Source organism: Choloepus didactylus, chromosome 1, assembly GCF_015220235.1.
Source record: "Choloepus didactylus isolate mChoDid1 chromosome 1, mChoDid1.pri, whole genome shotgun sequence".
Taxonomy (NCBI): domain Eukaryota; kingdom Metazoa; phylum Chordata; class Mammalia; order Pilosa; family Megalonychidae; genus Choloepus; species Choloepus didactylus.
The window spans coordinates 72,712,394-72,728,692 of NC_051307.1; the positions used below are offsets into that span (position 1 = coordinate 72,712,394).

Here is a 16,299-nt window from a genome sequence, read left to right on the forward strand (position 1 = left end):
TTGTTTGAAGTTTTACATGAGTATGCATAAATAGCAATATAGTATTAATGTTTTGCCTAATGAATGAACGAGAAATAACAAATCAGAAGAAAGTTGCGAGAAAGCATATAAGAAACTAACATTTGTGGTTATCTCTGGTTTGTGGAGTTGGGCATGATAGAGAGGACAGGCCTCTTTTTTAGTTTATCACCTGCTATACTCTTCTCACCTTTATAATAGAGTACGTGTTGCTTTTATCGTGGAGAAGAACTCTTTTATTTTTAAATTATTGAAAAGTAATTTAGAATTTTGGACCTCTAAAAGGTTTTATCACATGCATGCCCTGGCTGTTGCTTGGCTATTTCAGTCAACCACCCATTGAGGTGAGGGGCGGGGTGCCTAATGAGTAAAACTTCTATCAGCTTGCTGTGAAATATGCAATGGGAAGACAAGATGAGCACAGAGGATGCTCAGCCCCATAAGTAACAGGGTGTTCTCACATTGAATTCTTGGTGTCTGTGCACAGCTAAGTTTTGAAAACCATATATTTTCTTAGGAAATAGTTTTATTTAAAATCCCAAACATTGATTCTTGCTCATTATTCATTTTAATATTAGAAGCACAAATATTTATTATAGAATGCAAAATTCTGTAGATTTCTTTCATGTTCCTCTAATAGAAAACCTTGAGAAACAGTTCCCTGAGTAAATATGAACAGATGAAGGTAACTTGTACTCATCCTAAAGCTTTATTGGGTTTTAAGTTCTGAAGTCACCAAGTGGACAGAAGTAGATTTTTAAAAAGGCAAATTTTAGTAGCTCAGTTTAGCCCACTAAAATGAATGTTTGATTATGTACTTAGGAGTCTCAATGAATCCAGTAAATGCCTGAGCTGGTAGACAGTTGAGTCATTAAAACTATAATCCAGTTAAAGCTAAGGGAGATAAATAAACTAATTTTAATCAAATTTGCTTTGATTTCTGTTTCTTTTTTTCCACCACAGGTCACAGTAATGAAAGGCAGTAATAGAAATAAAGATCATTCAGCAGAAGGAGAAGGGGCTGGAAAACGACCCAAAAGAAAGTGTCTTCAGTGGCATCCATTGCTAGCAAAGAAACTTCTTGACTTTTCAGAAGAGGAAGAAGAGGACGACGAAGAGGAAGATCTTGATAAGGTAAGTCTTTCATTTATTTTAGAATTTTAATGTTTATTTGAACACTCACATATACTGAAAAGCTGAAGTGAATGTAAATGGTAGGAGGGATACATTTCTAAAAGACTGTATAATTTGTATCCTATACTTAACTTGCATTGTAATTCCCATTATTGATTAGTTTTTTTAATTAGAGAAGTTGTAGGTTTATAGAAAAATCGTACATAAAATACAGAGTTCCCATAGACCACCCTATTATTAACACCTTGTATTAATGTGGTACATTTGTTACAATTAATGAAAGCATATTTTTATAATTGTACTATTAAGTATAATCCATGATTTTACATTACGGTTGTAATGTTTGTAGTGTTGTAGTGTTTTGTTTTGTTTTGTTTTTTAATTTTTGTTCTAGTAACATATACAACCCCAAATTTCCCCTTTTAGCTACATTCAAATACATAATTCAGTGTTGTTCATACATTCACAATGTTATGCTGCTATTACCAGCATCCATTACCAAAACTTTTCTGTCGACCCACATAGAAACACTATAAAATTTAAGCAGAAACTCCCAATTTCCTACTCCCAACCTAGCCCCTGGTAACCTGTATTCTAGGTTGCTTAGAGTTTGTGTATTCTAATTATTTCCTAACAGTGAGATCATACAATATTTATCCTTTTGTGTCTGGCTTATTTCACTCAACCTGATATCTTAAAGATTCTTCCATGTTATTGCATGTACTAGAACTTCATTCTTTTTTATGTCTAAATGTATTTCAATCTATGCATAACACCACATTCTGTTTATCCATTCATCAACTGATGGACATTTGGGTAGCTTCCATCTTTTGGCAATTGTGAATGATGCCATCATTAACATTCCTGTGCAAATATCTGTCCAAGTCCCTGCTTTCAATTATTTTGGGTACATACCTAGAAATGGGTTTGCCAGGTCATATGATAACTATATTTAACTTCCTGAGGAACCACCAACCTCTTCCAGAGTGGCTGCACCATTTTACATTCCCGCCAACAACGAATGAGTGTTCATAAAATTTCTCCACATGGCTCCTAAAACTTGTAATTTTTAAATTACAAATAGACATTTTCATGGCTATGAAATGTGGTTTCTCATTGTAGTTTTCATTTGCATTTCCCCTATTAATAATGTTGGCAGTGTTTTCATGTGCTTTTTGGCTGTTTGTATATCTTCTCTAGAGAAATGTCTATTCAAGTCATTTGCCCATTTTTTAATTGAGGTGTCTTTTTGGTGTTGAGTTGTAGGATTTCGAAGTATTCTAAATATTAAACCATTATTGAATATGTGGTTTCCTAGTATTTCTCCCATTGTATAGGTCATCTTTTTATTTTCCTGTCAAATGCCAGTTCTGCATTAATTGAGATGATCATGTTTTATCCCTTCGTTCTGTTAAAACAGTGTATTAAATCAATTGATTTTCTTATATTGAACCACACTTACCTACCTGGGATAAATTCCACTTTATCACAGTGTATAAATCTTTTCATGTGCTGTCAGATTCAGCTTGCTAGTATTTCTATTGAAGATTTTTTCTGTCTATATTCATAAGGGATATTATTCTGTAATTTTCTTGTGGTATCTTTATCTGGCTTTGGTATGAGGGTGATGTTGGCCTTAAAGAATGAGTTAGGGAGCATTGACTGTTGACTCCTCTTCAAGGTTTGTAAGAGTTTGAGGAGGATTGATGTTAATTCTTCTTAGAATGTTTGGTAAAATTCACCATCTCTTTGTGGGCTTTTCTGTGTTGGAAGGTTTTTGATTACTGATTCAATCTCTACTTGTTACTGGTTTGTTGATCTTTTTTTTTTTTTAAATTATAAGCCACTCTCTTTATTTTTTTTTATTTTGAAATAAATTCAAAGTTATAGGAACAGTTGCAAAAACAATACTAACCCCATACACAGAATTCCATCATACCCTGACCCCCCTCCCCTAATAGCTCAATCCACCAACTTTAACATGCTGTCACGTCGCTATTTCTTTCCCTCCCTCCGTATCTGTCATCCATCATCTATTGCTCTGTCTTCTGAACATATGAGACTAGATGCACACATCCTTGAGCATACACTGTAATTCACGTATACACTTCCCATGAACAAGAACATTATTTTATGCAATCCCATTAAGCGCAGCTAAGAAGTACAAGAGGTTCAACAATGATACAAAGCTTACATTCTATATTTCCTTTTCCTTATGTCTTAACTGTGTCCCTTTGAGCCACCTGTCCTCTATCCTCCAATCCCATCCAAGTTCATCCTTGGTATTTAATTGTCATCTATTTAGACTTTTTTTTTTTTTTTAATTATAGGCCAATCTCTATTTTTTTTTATTTTTATTTTTTTTTTTCAATTGTCGAAACATATATACAGCCTAAATCTTCCCATTCCACCCCCTCCCTAGCCTTCCATTAGTGGGATTAATCACATTTAGAATGTTGTAATGCTCTTTCTCACCATCCATTACTAGAAATTTCCCTTCACCTCAAACAGCAACCCTACACTCATTTCTTAACTCCCCATTGCCCCTTCCCCCATTTCTCTTAACCCAAATCCTACTTTTCATCTCTATGATTATATTCTCTGATAATTTCTTTGTGTTTACTGTGGGGCTTAAAATTAACCTCTTAAATCCATATCAATCTTATTTTTGTTTGATACCACCTTCACTTCAATAGGACACATAAACAATGTTCCTATACTCCTCCATTCCTCCACCTTTATATAGTTGTCTAAAATTACATGTTTTACATTGAGTTCAAAACCACTGATTTGTCATTAGAGTTTGTGTATTTTATATTATGTAGGAAGTAAATAGTGGAGTTACAGTTCAAAAATTATTGACTTGTATTTGTATTCCATTGTGGTTGGAGAATGTGCTTTGAGTACATTGAATTTTTTTTTTTTTTTAATTTCTTGAGGCTTGTTTTATGTCCCAGCTTATGGTCCCTTCTGGAGAAAGGTCTGTGATCACTGGAGAAAAATGAGTGTCCTGGTGATTTGGGATGTAAGGTCCTATATATGTCTGTTAAAATTCTCTGTATCTCTTTCACCTTTCTTTGTGTCTCTGTTGGTAGGGCTCCCTTTAGTATCTGAAGTAGGGGATGTCTTTTATTGGCAGAGCCTCTCAGCATTTGTTTGTCTGTGAAAAATTTAATCTCTCCCTCAAATTTGAAGGAGAGTTTTGCTGGATAAAGTATTCTTGGTTGGAAATTTTTCTTTCTCAGAATTTTAAATATGTCGTGCCACTGCCTTCTCGCCTCCATGGTGGCTGCTGAGTAGTCACAACTTAGTCTTATGTTGTTTCCTTTGTATGTGGTGAATTGCTTTTCTCTTGCTGCTTTCTGAACTTGCTCCTTCTTTTCAGTATTTGAGAGTCTGATAAGAATATGTCTCAGATTGGGTTTATTTGGATTTATTCTATTTGGAGTTCTCTGGGTGTTTATGCTTTGTGTATTTATATTGTGTATAATGTTGGGGAAGTTTTCCCCAACAATTTCTTTGAATACTCTTTCTAGACCTTCACGCTTCTCTTCCCCTTGTGGGTCTTAAGTTTGGATGTTTTATTTTATCTAAGTTTGTCTTAAGTTTGGATGTTTTATTTTATCTATCGTATCCCTGAGATCCATTGTGATTTTTTTCTCCATTCTTTCTTTCCTTCTTTCATTTTCTGTTCTGTGGACTTCTACGACACTGAGACTCTGTTCAGCTTCCTCTAGTCTTGTATTATGAATATCCAGAGTCTTTTTAATTTGGCCAACAGTTTCTTTTATTTCCATAAGATCTTCTATTTTTTTATTTACTCTTGCAATGTCTTCTTTATGCTCTTCTAGGGTCTTCTTTATGTCGCTTATATCCTGGGCCATGGTCTTCTTGATGTCCTTTAAATCCTTTGCCATGTTTTCATTCCTCGATTGTAGGTCTTTGATTAATTGTGCGAGGTACTGTGTCTTTTCTGATATCTTGATTTGTGTGTTTGGAGTTGGATTCTCCATATCATCTGGTTTTATCATATGCATTAAGATTTTCTGTTGTTTTTGGCTTCTTGGTATTTGCTTTGCTTGATAGGGTTCTTTCAAGTTGTAAAAAAAAAATACCTATCTGATTTTTCGGAAACACAGTTTGGTGGTGTACACTTTCTCTAACTAACCAGCAAATGGCGTCTGTGAGTCACCTGTACCCCTCAAGTCAGTTCTCGACCTTGTTCCTGCGGAGTGTGGGGAAATGATTCTTGTGGGGTTCAGTTGGAGAACTCAGTTTGGGTGTGTTGCTGGAGCTGTCTGCCCTGAATGTGGGGCGTGTGTACGGGTGGCCAAGGAGGAGGGACAGCTTTAATATTCAAATACCCCAGGTTCCCGGAGATTCAAGGCTGCCTCAAGAGTCTAAGCCTTCATTTCATTTCAGCCCCAGACCCTCTCTCTTGCTGTCCCATAAACCACTGGACTTGGCGTATTGTCCTTGGGTTCTCTGAGCGGGTCCCCCTGCCCCGCCACGATCCTCCAGGACTTCTGCCAAGGGAATGCCATGCTACGTTACCAGCGCGTGCCATCCCTCAAAGGAAGCTCCGGGCCGCCGGGCCGTGCCGGGGCGCTTTCAGCCTGATGTAAAGATGGCCGAACGGGGCGTATCTACACCCCACTCCTCGCACAGTTCCTCCTTCCCAGCTCCGGGACAACTGGCGGGGCTCTGGGCTGTGGGCACAGCCCCGGGCAGGAGTTTATCCAGCCCTCCGGGGAGCCAGCTGCTAGCCGCAGGGTTTCTTTCTGCTTCCGGCTCTCCCCTCCGTTCCCCCAGCCCCGAGGGTATCTGCAGCGGGCTATCTTCCAGGCCAGACACCGAGAGGCCGGCCCAGCCCCCTCTTGCTGTGTTTTACTGCATGGTTCCCACTATTCTAGCTGCAGCTGCTCCTGGGTTTTTCCCTTTTTTTAGAGAGCCCGTCAGTCTCCAAATGCCAAACCCTGGCTTTCTCAGACCCTCCGCACAGCTGCAGGTCTTCCAGCCAGCTTAATCACTCGTTTCAGAATGCAGACTCCCAGTTTCACCAAGTATATGGCCCCTGTGATACTAGGAGACCTCGTCCAGCTGGCGCATTGCTGTAACCTGTATTCTGGGTCACTTTCTGGTTTTTATCTAGTGTTTTTCACGGAGGTGTTTTTTTTGCCCTGTCTCACCTAGCCGCCATCTTAGTTTCTCCTTATTTCTTCTTGAGCCACTACAAGTAGTTCGTGTGTTTCTAGGAATTTGCCATTTAATCTACGTTATCTAATTGGTTGGCATAGGGTTGCCCATAGTATCCACTTAAAATCCTTTTTGATATCTATAGGGTCCGTGGTAATGCTTTCTGTTTTATTTCTGATGTTAGTTATTTGCATCCCCCCTCTTTTTTTCTGTTAGTCAAGTTAAAGATTTCTTGATTTTATTGATCATTTCAAAGAACAAACTTTGGGGTCATCTTCATTCTCTCTGTTGTTTTTCTATTCTCTATTTCATTTATCTCTGCTCTAATCTTTGGTGTTTCCTTCCTTCTGCTCACTGTGGGTTTAGTTGGCTGTTCTTTTTCTAGGTGTCCCAGTTTTGAGGTTAGGTCTCTGATTTGAGGCATTTCTTCTTTTAATTTAGGCATTTAGAGCTATAAATTTCTCTCTGTTCATTGCCTTTGCTGCATCCATATATTTTGGTATATTGTGTATTCATTTTCATTCACTTCAAGATATTTCATAATTTTCCTTGTGATCTCTTTTTGACCCATAGTTTGTTTAAGAGTACAATGTTTAATTTCCACTTTTGTGAATTTTCTATTTTTCCCTCTCTTACTGGTTTCTGTCTTATTCCTTTGTGGTCAGAGAGGATACATTGTATGATTTTAGTATTTTTAATTTATTTATTGAGACTTGTTTTGTAACCTAATATATGGTCTATCCTGGAGAATGATCCATGTACACTTGAGAAAAATGTGATTCTGTTGTTGGGTAAAGGGTTTTATATGTGTGTGCTAGGTCTAGTTGGTCTACACTATCATTTAAGTCTTCTGTTTCCTTATTGATCTTCCATCTAGATGTCTGTCCATTATTGAAAATGGTATATTGAGATCTGCTGTTATTAATGTAGTAACAGTTATTTCTCCCTTCAAATTTGTCAACATTTGCTTCGTATATTTTGGGGCTCTACTGTTAGATGCATATATATTTTATAATTGTTAAAATTTCTTGTTGAATTGTGGTGCCCTATTAGTATATAGTGACCTTCTTTGTCCCAAATAAGAGTTTTTGACTTAAGGTCTCTTTTATCTGATGTTGGTATAACCTGTCTCAGCTCTCTTTTGATTACCACTTACATGGTATATTGGTTCCCATCCTTTCACTTTTAACCTGCTTGTTTCTTTGAATTTAAGGTGAGTCTTTTATAAATAGCATATAGATGGATCATGCTTTTTACCTATTTTGAGAATCTCTGCCTTTTGACTGGAGAATTTAATCCATTTACATTTAAGGTAACTATTGATAATGCAGCATTTCTTCTGCCATTTTGCTATTTAATACATTGTAATTGTTATATCTTTTGATCCTTTAATCCATTAATATCACTTTCATATTTTGATTTTTTATATTGTACTATTTTGAATCCCTTCTTGTTTCTTTCTGAATATATTTCTCAGATATTATATCTGATATTAAATCTGAAATGATATTAAATCTGAAATGGGGTTAAAATTTGACATCCTAAATATATAAAATCATATTTGATTTATTATCAACTTAACTTCAGTAGCATACATACACACTGCTCCTATATCCCTCAGCACCCCACCTATTTTTTTGTACTTCTTACAGATTTTCTCTTTATACATTCTATGTCCAAAATTTATTCCTCACAGTCCTAGTGAAAGGTGTGACCTCTGGATATTCCTGGAGTGAGTGAGCAGGTCTTCCATGATAAATCCTCTAACATACCAATCTCTAAGCCTTTAGATCCCCTCATCTACATAATACCAGGGCAGTTCTGGCATTTCAATTTCAGGTAATGTCAGCCACCTTTTGATCCATGTTCCGGCCAGCCACCCAAACAAACTGGATTTCCCCTATTTACAGTTTACAGGACTTTGAGTGAATACCCCTGTATTTCCTCTGAAGTAGACTTTCATCCCCTCCTGGGTACCCTCTCCTGTGACTTAATGCAGGCAGTCCTATCCCCAGGCCACTTTGACTTAATTGTTTCTCACATTGTCCCAGGTGTTTGCAAGCCCCTTCTCTGCATTCAGGACAGGCTATTGGAGGGTGAACATGAGACAGATTCCCTGGCTCAGTCCCTCAGACTTCCACCTGATAGATTGGCACTGACATATGTACACCTCAATATGCATACAGTGACCACTCTCCTCCCTCTGGAACGGGGCCAGGGACTCTCATAGGGGGTGCAAGCTGGCTCCATCCAGTGTTGTGGAGGGTTTGTGGAAGGGGCCAGCATGGGCACTGAAGGCTTCTTCTGTGGCTTTTGAAGCTGTGTGTTCTTGATTCTACATTTGTCCAGTTGATGCAGCCCTTTAACTGGTTTCCCTAGTTTTGAGGAAGGTTACTGTCTTTAAGATTCTTCTGCCACATTTGCCCAAGGGGCATTGAAACAATGGCCCCTTTCATAGCCAGCCCCCAGATATATGAGTAGCTTATCAACAGTAGTGATCAGCAATCAGATCACATACCCCTGGAGTTTGGAGGGCTACGTCTTTATTTGCCACCCTGTCACTAGCAAGCTGCACAAGGTGCCCAAGCTGTAGTCCCCAGTGCTGCCCTCTCTGAAGCTGGAATATGGGGGATCATAGCTGCTGCAAGGAGGGTGCCACTCACATATTTACCATAATTTACCAGCCTCCTCCTCCCACTTCTCCATGGATTCTGCACAATATTTCATTAGACTCCAGAGTTTCAAAATAATTGATTCGGATAGTTCCTTCCAGTTCAATAGTCGTTTTGGTAGAGGGACTGATTCCTGGAACTTCCTGTTCTGCCATCTTCCTGCAATCCTCCTGATTACTATTAACTATCTGTACCTCCTAGTAGTTTAGATTGAAATAGATCCTTCTCAAATATGAATTCTGTCAGTTAAGTAATGATTTGCAGGTAATATTCCAATCCAGTAGAGATATGAGGTATTTGTAAAATTTGACGTGCACACCTGACATGCACCCCTTTGTTCCTCTGACCTCTTTCTTTGCTTCCAGTCTAGTCTGCCACCAAAAGTAGTCTCAGAACTGCTGTCTCCATCTTTGTGGCCTTCATAGCATCTGGCTACACTTGCCCACCAAGCCTCACTGGTTGGTCTGGCCTCCAAGTCTCCTTCTCTGTCCTCACACCTGAGTAGCTGGCCTGTTTAGAAAGTCTCACAACCATGCAGGTGACCAGAAAGTCACACATTCTTCCAGGTCTTGATGTAACTGCCTCCTTCCCATCATCATTTGGGTCTCTGCACAAGGGCTACATCCCAAAGAGCGCAGATAGACCTAATTATCTCTGAACTGTCCTCTATACCTGAACCATTCCATATCAGCAGATTTCCTTCACAGCATTTACTGCTTGCCACATATTTAGTTGTATACTTTTTAGATCTGTTTTCCAACACTAGAACAGAAATTTGACAAGAGCAGGAGCCTTGCCTCTCTTATCCTCTTCTCTTTCTTCAGAACCTAGAATGGTGCCTGGTATGTAGTAGGCATTAGTTAGACAATTTCTGAATGAAATAAGTGGATACATATTTTGTATCACTACAAATTTTGAAACTGTATGTTCTAAACATTCTCCAAGCCTTCTATATCCATGTCAGTCTTTTTCTTTGATTTTGGTCAACTTTCTCTCCTCCTTGTCTCATCATTAATTATAAACATTTTTTCTGTTACTCAGACATCCTCTCTGGATACTTGTCTCTCTTGCTGGTAACTTTTTCTCCTCTTTGACAGAAAAAAATAGAAGCCCCCAGAACTGAACTCCTTCAGTTTCCTTTACTTACCTATACACTTACCTTACTCCTTACTCATCTTTTCCTCCTCTTTTCCTGTCTCAGAGGAATAGGTGTTCCTCCTCCTTTTCAAGGAAAGTGCCAGTTTTATACTAATTTGATCTTTCTGACACATTTACACCTTTTGATCCCTTGGTCCCTAAAGCTGTGTCCTCTGTTTGCATGAAAGCACTCATTCCTGCTTCTATTCATACCTTCCAAAGTGTCCCTTTCTAATTTCACCCTTCCACCATTCTGCCCTCAAATGTTGATGTTCTCTGGGCCTCTAATCTTAATTTCTGTCTTCATCCTAAACCTTTCTCCTGAACTCTGAATTTGCATTTCTGATTACCTACTTGACGTACCCACTTAGATATCTGATAGGAATCTTTTTTAATGCGTTCAAAATCTAGCTTTTGATTTTCTCCTCCAAACATCATCCTCCTATATTTTCCCTTTCTCAGTAAATAGAAACTCCAACATTCAGGTCAGTGAGACCTGAAACAGTATAGTCATACTTAATTGCCTTGGTTTAGCCAAGCCTCACATTCATTCATCCATCAGCAAATCTTGTCAGCTGTACCTTGAAAATATGTTCTCAATTTGACCCTCCACCATTGCCACTGTGATCCTAGCTACCACCATTTCTAGCATGGATTATTGTATACTACATGACACCCTGCCTCTACTGTTTTCCACTATTGTCTATTTTCAATAAAGTAGCCAGAGGGATCATTTCACCCCTTAATGTCATTTTATGCCCTTCCGCTGCTTCGTAAGAGCAAGGACTTTGTGTGCTCATTGTTCTGTTTGTAATAATGCCTGGTCCATAGTAGGTGCCCAGTAAACATTCATGAATAAATGAAGTCATTGACTCTTCATGGTTTTTTCACTCCGTACTCTGTGATCTCATCCACACCCTTAGTTTTAGTATCTTCTGTATACTGTTAGCCTGACTGAGACCTATTTGCTAGAGCCAGACCTGGGTATCCATAGTCACTTCGAATTCAGCCTGCCCAATACTGATCTCTGCCTCCCACCAGATCCAATTTTTCTCATTTGAGAAAAAGTTTTCTGTTTTATATTCCTCTTCAGTGGTTTAACAGGCCCGGGTGCTTGTCAGCTAACTCAGGGTCCAAGGAAAATTGGGGTTTCCCTAGCTGCATCAGAGCCCTTCACTGACGTTGTGGGAATGATATTCTACCACTCTGGGAAATTTATTCCTACAGGCTTAGTTGTGGGTGACAGTTTGCTGAAGGTCATCAAACTTGGAATTAATATGTTGAATAGACCCCATTAATTGTAGTTATGTTTCAGTCTGGACTCATGAGAAATTAAAAATCCACAAGCTTCTATGCTCTTTAACAAAATAAGAGAAATAAGTACAAGGTTTAAGCATTTTCACATAGTCTGCCATCTTACTAAAAAAAGAGACACTGAAGTTTGCAGGGAGAAAAAAAATCAGGCATTCAGTTTCAGGTCTCACCTACAGAGGTGACAAGTATATAACAAAAGAGCTTATTATTATACCCTCATACCTTTTGATTCTCATATGTTGATAGTATACCTTCTTTCTTTCTGTATCTGTAGGTAAAATATCAAGGAGTAGATATTGGGAACCACCATTGAAACCCCATGTGCTACTCAGAGGAATGGAGTGTTAAAAAAAAATTACCTGTGAGGTTTTTAATTTCTATTTTTTTGCTCTTCTTATTGCACAGACATAATTTGAAATCATGTTTCCCAATCTAAAAACACTCCTTTTCAACTTTCAAGTCCAAATACATGGAGGGCAGGGCAAGATGGCAGAGTGGTGAGCTGTAGGTTTTAGTTACTCCTCCAGGGCAGTAGGTAGAAAGCCAGGAACTGCGTGGACCAGACACCGGAGAGCAATTTGACTTTGGGCACGCTTCGTACAACACTCACGAACGTGTGGAAAAGCTGAGATCAGTGAAACCTATAAGTTCTTGCGGCCAGGGGACCCGTGCCCCTCCCTGCCAGGCTCAGTCCCATGAGAGGAGGGGCCGTCGGTGCTAGGAATGAAGAGGGAGAACTGCAGTTGTGGCTCTCATTGAAACCTCAGATAGCTGATCCAAACTCCAGACATAGATAGACTGAGATGAGACACTGGAGAATTCGGGAGCAGTCAGCCCAGCGGAGAGGAGATAGGGCTAGCAAAAATAGCAAAGAAAACTCAAAAATGAAAGCAGAGAGACTTTCTGGAGTTCTGGTGAACATAGAAAAGGGAAGGGCAGGGCTCAAGCAGAGTCAGGCTCATATGCAAATCCAGAAGGCAAGTTTCCTTGTCTGAAGAGTTGGTTTCTCTGCTTTCTTGATTGCTCCTTAATAGCTCTAATCTCCTTGTCTCTTATCATTTCAATAGCCCATTAGATCTGCAAGGAGGGCCCTTTTTTTTTTTTTTATCTTTTTCTCTTTTTCTAAAATAATTACCCTAGGAAGCCCATTACAGAAAGCCTCAAAGACTTGCAATTTGAGCCCAGACAAGAGCAGAGATAAGAGAGCTCTGAAACACAAGGCAATAAGTTTAGTGGCTGAGAAAATTCAGTGAACACCTCAGCTTCCCAAGAAAGGGGGCGTCCCCTTACAGCCATCTTCCCAGTGGGCAGGGAATGCTCCTGCCTGGCACCACCACCACAGCCCAGAGCTGCTCCAAACAACCCAGTGTGAGGGGAAGTGTTTCAAACAACACAGGCACACACCACAATATCAGGCATGGACAATAGCCTTTCCTGCACCCTCACCTAATTGTCCCAGAGCTGGGAAGGCAGAGCTGTGTGAAAAGGGGGAAATTAACACGCCCCATTCAGCCATCCTTTCAGCAGACTGGGAACGCCCATACACAGCTCTGGAACCCAGAACCTTCCTTGGAGGACAGCGCTCACCTGTGACATAGCACAGTTGTCCTTCAGCAGAGGACCTAGGAGTGCACGGCTTGGAAGAGGGACACACTCGCAAGTCTCAGGGGCCATACACCAATACCAAGCATTTGTGGGTCAGCAGCAGAGACAAACTGTGGCAAGACTGAACTGAAGGCTTAGACTATTGCAACACCTTTAAATCTTCAGGAACACCTGGGAGATTTGATTAAAGCCATCCACCCTCCCTAACCGCTCAGACACATGCCCCATATGCAGGGCAGGCAATATCAACTACACATGCAAGCTTGGTATACCAATTGGACCCCACAAGACTCACACCCCCACTCACCACAAAGACAAAGTGGGGGACAACTGGCTTGAGGTGAATAGGTGGCTCGTGGACACCACCTGCTGGTTAGTTAGAAAAAGGGTACTCCATGAAGCTGTAAATCTGACAAATGAAAAATAAGGGTTTGAATCGGTCTACTTATCCTAAAAGAACCCTATCAAGTTAAGCAAATGTCAAGAGACCTGTGGTTAGGTTCATGTGTCAACTTGCCCAGGTGATAGTACCCACCTGTCTGGTCAAGCAAACACTGGCCTAACAATTGCTGCGAGGACATTTAGTGGCTGGTTAATAAACCAACAGGCTAGTTTATTAAATCATCAGTCAATTGACTGTAGCTGTGACTGATAACTCACCAAAGGGCATGTCTTCCACAATGAGAGAATGCAATTGGCTGGTTTTAATCCAATTAATCAGTTGAAGACTTATAAGCGAGACAGATAGAGGACCTTCACTTCTTGTTCGGCTGCCCAGCGAAGCGTTTCCTGAGGAGTTCGTCAGAGTTGCCAGTTCGTTTCCTGAGGAGTTCATCGGACATCTTCATTGGAGTTGACAGTTTGCTGACTGCTCTACAGAATGTGGACTCATGCATACCCACAGTTGTGTGAGTCACTTTCATAAATTTTATAGTCATAGGCACCTCTCATTGATTGTTTCCCTAGAGAACCCTAACTAATACAACTTGGTACCGGGAGTGGTTCTTGAGAAACAGAATCTTAAAATGGGCTTTTACAATTTGTTTTCTACTCTGATTAGATTCAAAGGCACTAATGACTCTGTTTCCAGTGATCAAGGGGGCACTGACAGTGCATGACATGAGCTGGCAAAGGAGATACGCAAAACAGCACCGTTTGATTATCCTAATCATATTCTAGTACAACGCAAGGCTCTGGGTGACAGTGTTTTCAACACCTTCACAGAGTTTTGCAGAATTAAGAGGTATAATGATGTTGGCTGGCTGCTCTTATACTTTGAATAAAGTTGTAAGAGAAAGGGATGAGCTAAAAGCTTAAATTCAAAACTTGAACGCCATATGACAGATGTAAAGGTTTCTATATGTGCCCTGAAAGAAAATCTTATTTCCTGTGCCTGCAGACTTGAGGTTTCTGAAAACCAGATGCAGACTCTCATTGTGTAAGTAGCAGATTTACAACATAAACTAAAATCTCAACCTCTCAGGATATCTGCTGTTAAAGTAAAGGCATTGATTGGAAAAGAATGGGATCCGGAAACTTGGGATGGGGACATATGGATTGATGATAATGGCAGTGAGGACATTGGAACCCTGAATTCTGCTGAGTCATTATTAGATTTACCTGTGGAAGGCTGTCCTGAGGAAACAGTTTCCCCACCTCCAGTCTGCCCTAAAGAGCCTCCCATCCAACCCCCACCTAAAGAGATTAACCCTTCAGTGCCTGCTAATCCTGTAATCACCTCCCCTGAGGAAGCAGCCCTCACTCCTCTGTCTGGAGAGACTAATCCTGTTTTAAGAGATGAAAATGCAACAGAATATCCTGAGGTAAATGGCTTGAGGGATAACTCTAACTCTTTTCATGACCCACCCCCACCACCAGTCTTTGCTTCAAGACCTATAACTCGGCTAAAGTCCCAACAGGCCCCGAAGGGTGAGGTACAAAGTGTGTCCCATGAGGAAGTACGCTATACTCCAAAAGAACTGTATGAGTTTTCCAACTTATACAGACAGGAACCAGGGGAATGTGTGGGAATGGATATTAATGGTGGGAGATAATGGTGGAAGGAATATAAGGTTGGATCAGGCTGAATTTACTGATATGGGCCCACTAAGCAGAGATTCTGCATTCAGTGTTGTAGCTCGAGGGGTTAGAAAGGGTATTAAGTTTGTTTGGGTGGTTGGCTGAAACATGGATCAAAAGGTGGCCGGCATTACCATAGGTTGAAATGCCAGAACTGCCCTGGTACAATGTGGAGGAGGGGATTCAAAGGCTTAGAGAGATTGGAATGTTAGAGTGGATTTATCATGGAAGACCTGCTCACACACGCCTGGAATGTCCAGAGGACACATCTTTTACCAGGACTGTGAGAAATAAAAATTTGTGAGACTAGCTCCATCATCCCTGAAGAGCTCTGTAGTCGCCCTTCTCTGTAGGTCAGATATTACTGTAGGAACTGCTGTCACTGAGCTGGAATCCTTAAACACAATGGGGATAATCGGGTCGCAAGTTGGCAGAAGCCAAGTGGCTGCAGTTAATCGCCACAGACAAGGTGGACAGGGCTACCATAATGGAAAACAGGCTCAAAGCAGCAATCAAAATAATATGACTTGCAAAGACTTACAGTGTTGGCTAGTGGATCATGGAGTACCAAGTAGTAAAATAGATGGGCAATTGACTAAATTCTTGTTTGAATTATATAGGCAGAAGAATTCTAGGTCACGTGAACAAAAGTCTCCCTTGCATTACAAAAACAGAGAGTCACGGCCCCTTAATCAATTCCCAGACTTGAGACAGTTTACAGATCCAGAGCCCCTTGAATGAAGGGAAGGCCCGGTACACTTGGGGAAGGACCCTGTTACACTGCCAAAAATTCGTACTGTTAATCTTCCTCCCAGCCTTCCCCAGGGGGACCTACAGCCTTTTACCAGGGTAAATGTGCATTGGGGAAAAGGAAATGATCAGATATTTTGTGGATTATCAGACACTGGTTCAGAAGTGACATTAATTCCCGGAGACCCAAAACGTCACTTTGCTCCACCAGTCAGAGTTGGGGCTTATGGAGGTCAGGTGATTGATGGAGTTTTAGATCAGGTCCATCTCACAGTGGGTCTAGTGGGTCTCCAGACCCATTCTGTGGTTATTTCTCCAGTGCCAGAATGCATAATTGTAATAGACATACTCAGCAACTGGCAGAATCCTCACATTGGTTCCCTGACTCCTGGAG

General features: G+C 40.3%; 1 protein-coding gene across 16 annotated transcripts in view; it reads left to right on the forward strand.

Annotated features, from left to right (window-relative positions):
- BBX (BBX high mobility group box domain containing) overlaps window positions 1–16,299 on the forward strand; it is a 312,533-nt gene that overhangs the window by 186,931 nt on the left and 109,303 nt on the right. For all 16 annotated transcript variants that reach the window (XM_037835075.1, XM_037835081.1, XM_037835063.1 and 13 more), the window contains one exon: window positions 982–1,152. In XM_037835075.1, coding sequence (XP_037691003.1) covers window positions 991–1,152 — 162 coding nt within the window. In that variant the 5' untranslated portion in view covers window positions 982–990. The remainder of the gene's footprint in view (window positions 1–981; window positions 1,153–16,299) is intronic.